Source organism: Larus michahellis, chromosome 3 (genome assembly GCF_964199755.1).
Source record: "Larus michahellis chromosome 3, bLarMic1.1, whole genome shotgun sequence".
Lineage (NCBI taxonomy): Eukaryota > Metazoa > Chordata > Aves > Charadriiformes > Laridae > Larus > Larus michahellis.
The window spans coordinates 50,137,122-50,149,760 of NC_133898.1; the positions used below are offsets into that span (position 1 = coordinate 50,137,122).

At 37.6% G+C, this 12,639-nt stretch overlaps 1 protein-coding gene across 2 annotated transcripts in view; it reads right to left on the reverse strand.

Annotated features, from left to right (window-relative positions):
- Nucleotides 1-6,513: 6,513 nt before the first annotated feature.
- The window catches only part of MAP3K21 (mitogen-activated protein kinase kinase kinase 21), a 43,423-nt gene continuing 37,297 nt past the window's right edge, over nt 6,514-12,639 (reverse strand). For both annotated transcript variants that reach the window (XM_074580107.1, XM_074580106.1), the window contains 2 exons: nt 10,958-11,743; nt 6,514-9,900 (listed from right to left, as the gene is read on the reverse strand). In XM_074580107.1, coding sequence (XP_074436208.1) covers nt 9,476-9,900; nt 10,958-11,743 — 1,211 coding nt within the window. In that variant the 3' untranslated portion in view covers nt 6,514-9,475. The remainder of the gene's footprint in view (nt 9,901-10,957; nt 11,744-12,639) is intronic.

The following is a 12,639-nucleotide window of genomic DNA, read 5'->3' on the forward strand; positions in this document are numbered from 1 at the left end:
AAATTAGATTTCAGCACCTGAAGGACCTGAGTATAGACTGAAAAATATAAGGGAAAAAAAAGTTAGAAACTTTGGATCAAGGGCATGGCTTCAAACTATTTCAGTGTGAGATAAATGAAATTATAGAAGATCACCAACTAAGGTAAATTGTGAATTCTTTATTGATATCAAATACAAGGCAAAAGCCTGTAGAAAAAGAAGTTTAAAAAATGGCAAGAGTACACGAAGACCAAATGAGGTGAAACTGGAAGGAAAACCCCAAATAAGTCATATTATAAATACAGTAGTATTAAAAAAAAAAAAACAAAATCATGAGTATTATCTGATTTGCATCCGTCTTTTGCAAAAGTGTTGAAAGCGTCAAACAGTTACTAGCACACTTAAGACCAACAAGTAAAGGTAAGACTTCAACCTAAGTAGGTAAGAAGCAGTGTAGAGAAAGCTTAGAAAGTGGAAAAAAACCCATTACTAAGTAGCTGGGCTTGATGAACTTTGTTCTGAAGCCGATCTGATTAGAGCAGTCATTTCCAAGAACCACAGGAAAGCAAAAGACTGTGGAAAGAACAGATGGTGCTGTTTTGATTTCTTTTGTATGGAGGTGGTACATCATGAACTAGCCAGCTCACCTTCAATTTTCCTTCAAATGTTTGAAAAGACGATCAGGACCCTTTGAAAGCACCTCAAAGATGACAAGTAGCAGCTACTATGTGTTCAAAAAGACTTAACAATTTAACCAAATTTCTTTTTAAGACAGAATAACAAGCCTTCTGGCAGTGGGAGAAGCAGCAGGTGTATTTTGACTATGACAAGGCATTTAACACTGTCACAGATGATGCAAGTAAGGTCTCAGCTGGAGATGTTTGGACACTGCTTTGCCTCCCTCCCAAATTGTGAATGCAACAGAGAGCCCAGAGAGTCAGATGATTTCTAGGAAGTTATTCAGGAGGAAAGATTTAAAGAATCATATGGTTTAACTCAGTAAAGGAAAAAAAAAAAATGAGATGGAATATAAGAAACCTAGAGACTGTTGGCAATAAGGACAGAAACAATCTGTTCCCTTGTCGTTGCAAGTAACTACTTTTCTCATCGATGAACCATGCTCTTGGAGCATCAGCCAAGCCAGTGCTGTAAAAAACTCAGTTTACAACAGAGTGGAAAAACTTCCACTTAGTCATGTTTGGCAATGGACAACTATAAAATTATTCTGCAGTGTAGTCTACAGAATCAGCTTTTTATTCCTTAATAGACAAGCATCAACAAGTCAAGCAACATACCTGTGAACAGACTAGGGTAAGGGAATGATACTGGTTACTCTAGAAGGTTTGACAAAATGAGGCCCCTGGGAAACAGGATAACCATCTCTGCTAAAATCAGCTTTCTTCAGGACAAACACTTACCTTAACCCTCCTTTCTGAGCCCACCAGCAAGCCTAACGTTGGAAAACTACACTTAATTGCACCAGCCACTGAATTGCTGTTATGAGAACTAGTGAAGAGCAGCAGACCACAAAAGTGATTTTTTTCTTCCTGATGCTTACACATGCCTGTAAACATGGGAGACCTGCTGCACACTGAGGTGTTTTTACAATAGGGGATCACTGTTAAAAAGAGGAAATGAGCAAACATGGTGGTGGTGCCTCCTACCACAGAAAGAGAGCTGTTAGATGAAACCTGATTGATCTATGGGATCAATCCATCCTAAGAAGTCCTGAACCAAGACCCTGGGCACCCTTCCAGAAACAGAGAGAAACAGGCTTCAGAGAAACGGATGAAGAAAAAGACCCAGGAAGCACAGCTGCACTTGCGAGAACGAACAGATTTAAGTCAAGGGTGATGCTTTGCCTACATCCACTACAGCAGAGAGAACCCATTTTCCTGCCCCTCTTTGTAGTAACTCCACTGGTGCACACACCCTGAACATTGGAAGAAATCTGCAAAACACTTTTGACATCATCCACAATGTGAAATCAAGGTTCAACCATATTGTAAGTAGAAAAGGGCAATAAATAACTGGTTCCTAAAATATAATACAATTGGTCTCCCATACACCTGTTGTCATCTGTTCCACCATGGTGAACCAATACTTTCCAGTTTTGATCCTCTGAGTTCCTTTCCAACAAGAAAAGCTAACTGGCTTGCATTACAAGAAATCGATATTGATAGATTTCCATATGCAGTATGTGTATCATTAATCTCATTGTTTCTCACACTCAGTCCTGAATTGCTATTTTTAGTGTACTGTATTTTACAATGAAGGTTTTTGTCGATTACAGGATCTCCTGGCTTTTCACTGTTAGCAGCATGGTAAACTTAAATTGGACTATATAGAAAAGGAGAGAGTGGAAACAAACTTTCCTACTTGGGCTTCTTTTGAACTGTAACCCAGCCTCATCCTATCCTGACTTCCACAGGCATTCAGAAAAAAATCATCAGTTATTAAAAAAAAAAAGAATTCAAAACAAGCACTACAATCATTGCACACAAGAATTGAGGTAGTTCTTTTTTTGAAAAGCATTCACTATATATATTCATACTATATAGGCATTGACACAGTGCTTTTTATCAGGGAACTACCTTCAGCAATATCTTTTGGGGCACATATAAGCCAGATTCCCCTATTTGCCTCACATACAGCTAAAAAAGGGAGAGCATTGCTCGTTCCTCTTCCTTCAAAACCCTGAAAAGTGTTAAAAAGATTGTAAGGTAAAGGGGGAAAAATACTCTAGGAGCATATTTACAGCTACAAGAGAATCTCTCTTTCCTTTTAGTATCTATGAGCACATAATTTTCAAACACAAAGAGCACTCCTGACTTTCTGCAAAGGATTCAGAACCCTGCTTAAAAAAAAAAAAATTAGTCTCACACACACATTTTTCTTCTGTGTACTGTGTAATACTTCGTACAGCTGTGGAAACAGTACCCCCATGGCAGCTCTGTAGGCCTGAGAGAAGAATACATTACGTAGAGCTCCCCAAACTTGCAAAAGTGATCATAGGTGATAACTCCATGCTGCGACACTCTTAATATGCCTTACATAGTTATCCAGTGTGACGTCACTGTAGACAATATCTGTTCTTTACATCTTCTAGCTATAGATAATGACAGTACAGGTTTTCTTCTTAATGGTCTGGTTCTATATACCAACAGAATTTGCTTAACCACAGAAGAGCAACCATGGTTAAAAAAAAAACAACCTGAAAAAATATCTAGAAGATAAGACTTTCACGCGGGTCTAAATTGGGTAGGGTACAATAAAAAAAAAAAAGATAAGGCTATTGCCATGACCACAAACATTTGTCTAACAAGTATTTCTTGTGGTTAAACTAGGGTGTTTCTATCTTGGCCCCAGAGCCAGCCATCAAGTACCTGCATGACAAACAGGAAGGAAATCAGGGCCTTGGTGATGAAAATTTCTGCTATCCAGAGCGGAGCCACCAATATGAATAATTTCAGGGGTTCTACAGTGAAAAAAGTAAGTATTTTGATGATAACTACAATGGCTGATAGAATCACCATCACCACTTCTGCCTTAAACATTTCAGTGGCAAGTGCACTGATGGAGATGCATACTCATTTCCCTAACAACAGAGTCGAGAAGCCATCTGACCATGTGCAAGCCACTTCTGGAGCAGAAGTGGATTCCCTTTGGGTGAATACCCTCCCCCTGGAAACAGCCTGTAAGAGATTATCCAGCACCCTCAGGAACAATGCACTCAAAATAGCTTAAATCAAAGGACAATATACATCTACTAAGTCTTTGACTTGCCTAGACTAATGGCAGATACACCTTATGTTTGATCCATTGGCTTCCTAGCACCAGTACCTCACTCCATCAGGCTTGGAAAAATATCTTCCATCCCTCCAACAGTTGGATATCATTTATCAGGCATAGAAAGTGGCATCTAACACAAGGAACAAACACCACTTTCAGTCTGGAGGGTAGCAGAGAGTAAAAAGTCCTTGTAAAATATTATTGCCTAGTCCTGTCTCCCATAAAAGGGAGTTTAGAAATCTTTGAATTATTCAAGTGATTTGCAAAACAGTAAGAGGAACGAATAATCCTATTCTTTCTGTTTGCTCCTGGGCCCCAAAACGGCAGACTCCCACCTGCTTTCATAATGATTGTCAAGCCCTCAGATGACTAGACTGTTCATAGTGACTACTACTACATCAAAGATCACAGCTACGTATATTTGAACTCTTGTAGGGAGACAGGACAACGTAGCACTTGCGTAAATTCTCTGGCATGCAAAGAACTCAGCAGTTACAGTAGGCAAGGCTGCGTTGGGCACCTTTCTTTGGAGAAGCGTTAACAGCCTTCTACCAAGGAGTTCATTGTTGTGCCCTCTGTCTCCCCTTCGGAGACCAGAGTATTCATGAATGTCTTCAGCAGCCACAGGATTTTCAAATTGTCAAATCCCGTAACTGCATACTTTGATGTGGTGGGAGGGAAGGCTGATGTTCTCAGATACAATGCAAGTGTTTTTTTAAACGTCTATTTAGCAGTGTTGCAGAGCACGAATCTCCATATTAATGATCTCTTAAAGGAGTAACACCAAATTTGACATTTGACTGAAGTTTGACTTGTTCGGTCACGCAGGCCGAATTCATGACTCTGCTTTTAAAGCAAACTGTAAAGATTTTGAACAGATACAAGCTATTACATTAAGAAACACTGAACTTGGCCATCCTGATGCCAGATCTCAACTACTGAAAGCAATTCACTAAAGCCTAGATGTGAGACTGGTCATTACACCTTTATTTTTGAAATGGGAAAAAAAAGCCTTTGAAACTAATTGAAGAATAGCAGTTACCTAAATCACTTAAGAAAAATATTTTACATTACGTGAATAATATGAGACAGTGTTAACTACAATATGCTTAAATGTCACCAAGTCACCAGTGGAATACCCCAGGGGTCGACAGTAGTGCCAGAACTGTTTAACATCTCCATTAATGACCTGAATGCTGGGACAGGGTGTATCCTCAGCAAATTTGCAAATGATACAAAACCACGAGGAGTGGCTGATGCACCAGATAGTTGTGCTGCCATTTAAAGACTTAGACAGGCTGGAAGGTCTTAGAGGAATCTCATGAAGCGGAAATGCACTATGGGGAGAAACAACCCCATGCACCAGTACACACTGGGGAAGCAGCTTTGCAGAAAAGGATCCACCTGAGGATCCTGGTGGACAACAAACTGAGCATAAGCCAGCAATATGTCCTTACAGCAACGGTGGCCAATGGTATTTTGCATTAGGAGTGTTGCCAGCAGGTTGAGGGAGGTTATACTTCTCCGCTACTCAGCACTGGTAAGGCCACACCTGGAGTGCTGGGTCCAGTTCTAGGCTCTCCAGTACAAGAAAAATATGGACTTACTAGAAAAAAATCCAGTGCAGAGTCACAAAGACAGTGAAAGGACTGGAGGCTGAGAGAGCTGGGACCGTTTAGCCTGGATAAGAGAAGGGTCCAGGAGGATCTTACCATTGTTTACAAACATATAATAAGGGGGAAAGAAGAGGGAGCCAGACTCTTCTCAGCAGAGAAGCTAAATGATCCTGTGATGCTGTGAAATAGAAAAGTAAATTGGTTTGCTCATTTTCACTTCTGTTCAGGGAGAAATCCATTACACATTTGCAAGGACCACAATAATACCACAATCTTAAGCGCCACCAAACTTACACCAAAAAAATGTACTAGGTAACAGAGTCTCATTAGCTCCTTATAATGCATGCACTGTAGCGATCTGACTAGTTATATTAAAAAGGGAGGTGGCTAGTAAGAATGGGATCTTTTCCATTACCACACACTCATAAGCAGATCTTAGTATTACCATTATAACATTACGTATAAAATAAATTGCCTGTGCAGCTTGGTTTAGAATCTGGGCTCGATACTGGTGCTCACAGGCCGTGTTATATATATATATTTTTTGTTGTTGTTGTTATCATCTAGCCTGCATCACTGTAAGGTCTATGCAGACATGTCTTTATAAGATTGGGCTTACAGCTTTGAATTTTGCTGCACTGCTAGAGACTTTGCTGTGTCCTGCCTGTTGCCACTGTGCAAACAGATATGTCCTCTTCTCCTTACTGAAAGATTGGCTAATGCACCCATAGCATGATAGGCAAAGAAGGAAGTTCACAAAACAAGGTGTTAGAAAATATTACAAAGAAAGTATTGGCTTCAATTGCCAAAAAAAACCCCAACCAACCAAACAACAACAAAATCGAAATACCAACACCCCCCCAAACGAAAAAACCAACAAACCATCCTCCCCAAAAAAACCCACAACAGAAATTTGTTATTCCTTACCTGTATTCTTGATGCTGAATCAGATGCAGAATGTATTTATAAACGCTGGTCTATCTCCTCTAAGATAACCAGCCAACATTGTAAAAGCATCAAAAGAAATATTACGGTCACATGAAAGAAAGAACAAGCTCATACTATATATTTCTGTCAACACCAACTGCAAGAAATTACAGGAACATTCATGTTATTGTACCGGACAATTAATCTTAAAGTAACAATTACATTCTAATTTTCTAAGAACAGGCTGACCATAGCCTATAGTTCCTGGTTATTCACCAGAGAACTCCTTTGTACGTATTAAGAAGGCATTAAAATATATTTTTCAAGAAAATTCAGGTCACTTTGCAATACAATAGCTACAAAACATTTATTTTTTTAAATAAAAACATTTAAATCATCAGATTTTGTAAAACAGCAGTCAAGTGTTTATCTTAATCTTTGTAGTGTAAGCACCTTCAGTTTTATGCTAAAACAATCAACATAAATTATTATTTGGTCAGGCTATTAACCTACATTGAAATAAATATACTTTTAACGACCAAGACTTAATGCATACCAGATTCCCATACCTTTACAGAAAATTTCTCTGGTGACAAGTGAAATGCAGATTGTGAAACCATGATTGCAATAATTTTTTTCTTTCTAATCTCAGTGAAGACTGGCCTATAATTTTAAACTATAAAAAGATATTTATAAAGCACTATAGTCTATAGCTTAAAAAAACCTGTATCACATAAGAGAAGTATTTGAGATGGCTTACCTAAACTGTCTCAGAATAAGAGGTGAAAAACAAACTCCTAAATTAGTTACAACGCACTGGGCTGGTCATATCGTATGTCCCACTCTTATGGGAAATTATCCACTAAACAGGAACAGAAATCTTTGTTTAATTACAAGACAGACAAACCACTGATAAGTGAAAAGAATATAGCTCACAATGGGCTTTTTATCCGGACACTATTGGTTATAAAACACAGGGTGCAAAATTCAACATTCAAAATTATATAAACCTTAAAAGTACAGAACAGAACTTAACAGAAGTTTACAAGACAAAATACTTCAGCACCTGAGATTTTCCTGTAGAAAGCCAGAGATACTTTCTTCAGAAACACGTAATACAATCAACTTCTTTTCTCTCAGTATTACACAGGAATAATTGATCAATAAAGAGCTGAAATATACATAATGCTCCAAATTCTAATTAAGCCTTGAAGATAAATCTGCTATCAAACTATATTTAAAATTTGATCCATATGCATTACCTGACTTTATTTTATGAAAACGTTTTGTATTAAAACTGGAATAGACTTCATCTATGAAAGTCTTCCGATGAAATTAAAGTTTAAAGAAAAGACAAAGAACAGTATGCAACTTGAATCATGTTGACAAAGAAATAAGAATACTGAACCAGAAACAGGTTTGAACAAAATGTAATAACTTAATAATTTGTTATGCAAGCATTTAGTTTCACAGACAACTAGTGGTTATGTCTTTACGTTTGGTAAACTAATACTTTAAGGAAATCCTTGTCTATTTTCACTTTGAGAGCTGCGAAGTTGCATTTTCTGTGTTCTGCTCTGTGATTAAGACTTCATGATTTTTCTATGTATCCGTCATCCCCAAAGGTAGCCACTGTACTGCATACCAACCTTAGAACAGAAACTTTCTTTTTTAATCCCTTGGTTTTGAAGCTTTAAGCAATTATGTATTCTATTTAACAACTGAACTCCCAAGACAGCAGAGCAAAGGAGAAAATATTTAAAACAAAGGGCTCAACAAAACAGTGTTCTGATGGAAACATAGTAGTTTTATTCTAACGTGATCTAATTTCATTTATGAAGAATATTTAAACGTCAAATGATATGCAAAATTAAGACTTCAAATACTGGAATACGAGGGATATTCCTTTAATTATAGAAATGCTTTCATGAGTGAAAGTATACTGTGCATTTGGTTTTATTTAATCTCTTAGTGATACTGTAAAAAATTAAACTATCAATGTTATCAAGGTTAAGTGTTCCTCCCCCCACAATTAATTACTTGGAATTTCCTGGAACCTTTCTATCACTGAAAACCAGTCAAGCATATCTGTTTCTGTCCTTTAATTCCTAAATGTGAATAACTGGGCACTCAGTAGTAACCTTTGGAAGAAAAGCTGCAGAGACTATACTGAAAGATTTAATATTATATTATTGCAGTTTTAAAATTTGAGTGCAGTAAAACGCACCGTTGGCTCACTTAAAACCAAAACCAATCATCCTTAAAATCCACCATCTTTCCTCTATACAAGGTGCAGCAGAATTTAGAAAACAAGAAGGGGGGCAAACCCCTCCACCACAAACAGAAAAATCCCAAACCAAGAATATTGTTTTCAGTGCAAACACTGTAGTCTTCAACAGGTTAAGAGTACAAACATTTACGTTCCAGTGTATCCTTACCTACAAAGAATGTTTCACATTACAAAGTATGTCCAATACCTTTAATCCAACCACAATACTGAAGTTTACCCTCTCAATTCAATATGGTGCCTGAAACTTAAGTGTTTATACAAGCAGTGTAGCTTTCTGGAGAAACTAATGCACACAGTTGAAACTTCTCACAAAAACCAAGGGCAAAGACTGCAAATTCAGCTGCTGGTCCTTAATCGATTTCGGTATCAAATGCCAAAAAGTCACCAGCTACTTAATGAGGAGTGAACAAAGCCTCCTACACCAGCACCTTACCTTAAATCCCCTGCCCCCCTCCCTAATTCTACAGGCCACAGAGGCAAGCTGCAGGCAACCACTTCTGAGGCGAAACTCTTCTTGTTGGAACACAGCATTCATTTTTTTGATGTGCAAAAGTTAAATTTCTAGCAAAACCCCTCAAACCTAAAGAAAACTTCTGTGACACTACAGAGGCAGGTCGGCATGTTATTTTAGTTATTCAAAATATAAAGTTCACCTATTTTGCAGCATTGTCCTTTTCAAGTTACCAGCTGGGATTCCAAGGAACATTTGAAAGAGGCACCTACTACACTTTCTTAAGAAAGCTGCCCATTTTAATAATTTTGGTACTATTTGTCACAGTACATCAGAAAACAGCAGCACAAAGCATTAGATGGACAAGAATTTTATATTTGTTCCCCTTTAAAAAGCAAACATTTTTAAAATGAAAGGCACTCATGACAGAAACTCTCTCTCCAGTTCATATATAGATGGCCGACAAGTTTTACTCTTCATTCTACATAAAGGCACAGTACAGTCTCTGTTTTGACCTTCCACATCAATATCAAGTAATGAGGGCATGTGGCAGTTAGTTCTTTCCTCAGTATCTGGCAAGAAGTTAACATCTGGATCTACATTGCCCTCTAAATATTCAGAGTCTTTAGAGTTTGGTTTAATAATACGTGGAATAATCTGCCACGTATCGATTTTATTTCTTAGAGAAGAAGGTCGAGGCCTTGATATAATATTGACAGCGCTTTGCTTTTCAGTTGAAACACCGCTGTGATTGCTTCTTTGTTGAACAGACGGAGAGTGCAGAGTTCCAGTAACTGATAGAACTGGTAATGTGGAGACATCATTGGTTGCAGCAAATCCATTAGCTAAGGGAAAGGAAAGGCCAAACAAAAAAAGACAATTTAAACCATTTGACTTCTTGATTTCTTTGCCATTTGTAAAACTGGGTTGCCATAAACACTAGTGTTTTTTTTTCCCCACCAGAAAAATTAAGAGGCTCGTACATTTGTGGGAAATCTGAGAGAGGACTAACAGTGCTCAAATAACATTTTTGCATCTATACTTTCTGCTAGAGGCCATAACAATTTATTTTATTGCTCCAAAAGAGATAGATAGAGAAAGCATTAACTACCCAATAACTGGATAAATGTTAATATTGGAATAAAGCCCCACAAATTTGTCTAGTTATTATAAGTAATTACACATGCACAGCATACCATGAAGAATATTACATTTAGTCCACCACAGAACACAGTATTGAAATTCAAAACTTTTCAAAAACTCATTAAACTTATCCATTTATATGAAGACCAGATTTAAATACCTTTCTTTCAGCTTAAACTTTTATCAACAGCTTAACTTAAGGATGCGTGGAACTTGTGACATTCAGCAAGCAAATCAAAACTTACTAAACTTCTTTTTCTTGAAGTTAATAAATGTGCGGTACCAAAATGATGCTCAATGACTCACCTATGCAGACTGTGAAATCATACTAAATAAATGTACTCTCAGTCTCACAAAGTCCACAACTGCATAATGCATGCACCTGACATGGTCTCAGTTTTATTTTGGCCATGACGCTAACAATGTACCTTTCACAAAAAGCAGGTTCTCGACAACATTAAAGGACCAGGGAAGCCTATTTTTGCAACACCTGAGAAAAATAGATATTGCCTTAAAATAAATTGTCTCTTCCTCCTTAAATCTCCACACCCACACTCCTAACAGGGTATTATTCCAAGCACTGGTAGTTTATTCAGGATTCAGACACAGAGGGCTTACCTGCATACAGTTATGGTGGGTCAGCTAACACATAACAGTGTAAGAAAAATCTTAGCAGCTCATTAGTGAATGGTTAGTTTCCCTATATTTTCTGTTTCTATATTTAAAAATTTCTTACATTTTAAGTTCTTAATCACCCACCTGTGGTCTGAAAATTGTTCCCATCTGATAAGGTTCGTCTGTGACCCAACACACTTAACTTTGTCAAGGAATTGTTTGGCACGTTTTGAGATTCTTGTTTTAGACCATGATTAAAAGGCTGATTTTTTAATCGTGTAGAAACTGTGTTAGGAGCCAGCTGTACCTTCTGTTCTCTCTTACTTTCAAAAGTTTCAGATGAAAAGTCATCAGTGGAACTACATGGACCACAATCACCAAGCACAGTGCTTACAAACGCATCTTCACTGTCAGACTGAAGTAGGCATTTTGTGGAAATGGAGGGCATAGAGAGAAGATTCACAGTACTTGCAGCTGGATTTAGGGAAGGAATACTTGTTTCCTCTTTCTTGGACTGCAGTCTCGTAGGGCTGGCACTCCTGCGAAATTTTGAAGCACGCTGAAATATTCCATCACGCTTCTTCTTCTCATCTTTAGGCAAGAGTTCATCTGGACCCTGTGATTTGTTCAGCCTTCTGATATCTAAGCCCAGGGCAACAGATGCAAGGAGGACAGCACACCCATACAGCACTGAATCAGTCTTCTTTTTCTGTGGTGTCCTGCTCAGACTGTTTGTAGGTGTCATTTGAGGAGTACTATTTGTAGAACTAGCAGAGGTTCCTTCTTCAAAGCTCTCATGTTCTACTGTATTCTCTCCCTGATCATCTTTCCAAAGAGGTAGATTAATATAGGCCTGATTCGGCAACTTAACTGGCTTTGGTCTTTTGCTGTCCAAACCTTCAGGGAGAAGTTTCTTATCAGTACAGACACCTATAAAACATTACAGTATATTTTAAGATTGCAATTCATCTATTTTGCTACTGCATGTCTGCATATGTACACCATTATTTCCTTTCACTTACACAAGTCTTAATCTTGAGGTATACTGTCCTCCCCCTTTAGATGCAATCAGAGGCTCAGAGACTCACTTGTAAGATTCGGAAACACATCCTAACTCTTAACCTCTTCATGTTCTCTTGATAGACTTTAAAATAACAGAAGTACTATTTTGCTACAATTTCATCCTTTTAGCAACTCAAAAGCAAATTCTATTAGAAGCAACTTGCAGATCAATCTTCCTAAATATACAAGTTAACCGTAAATAAATTATGTTTGCCACATCTGAAACACATACCTTTATTTTCAGAGAGACATAATGTACCTCCCAACCTTTATGCACTCAACACAGTTGAAAAGCAGATATTGTCTTTGCATTTTCTGTGGTATTTGAGGATTTGCAACACTTTGGTAGTGCTTTTCAAATAATATGGAAAGTATTTCTGTGTATGGATAACAGTGAAGTAGTGTACTATACAAACTGCCAGATAAGATCTGGAACACATTCTTTACAACACTTTCAATTAAGCTCTATTTCAAAATCCAGTGAGTTACTAGAAATTTTCCCAATTAATACATTAGGCCACAGTGGTCTGGAGTAAAAAGTAAACTTGACATCTCACACCTAATGACAAATAAAATGAAAGGTATAATTTGATTTACATGTGTTGTTCCACTGTAAACTACTGAATGCTACCGAATAAACACAGGAATATTTGAAATGCAAATATGTAAACTTGTATAGTCTTCTCTGTATGTTGGGGTTTAGTAATAAGCTAATAAATCTATAAAACAACTATTTGTGAAGCCTTGATTTATACCCCTACCAG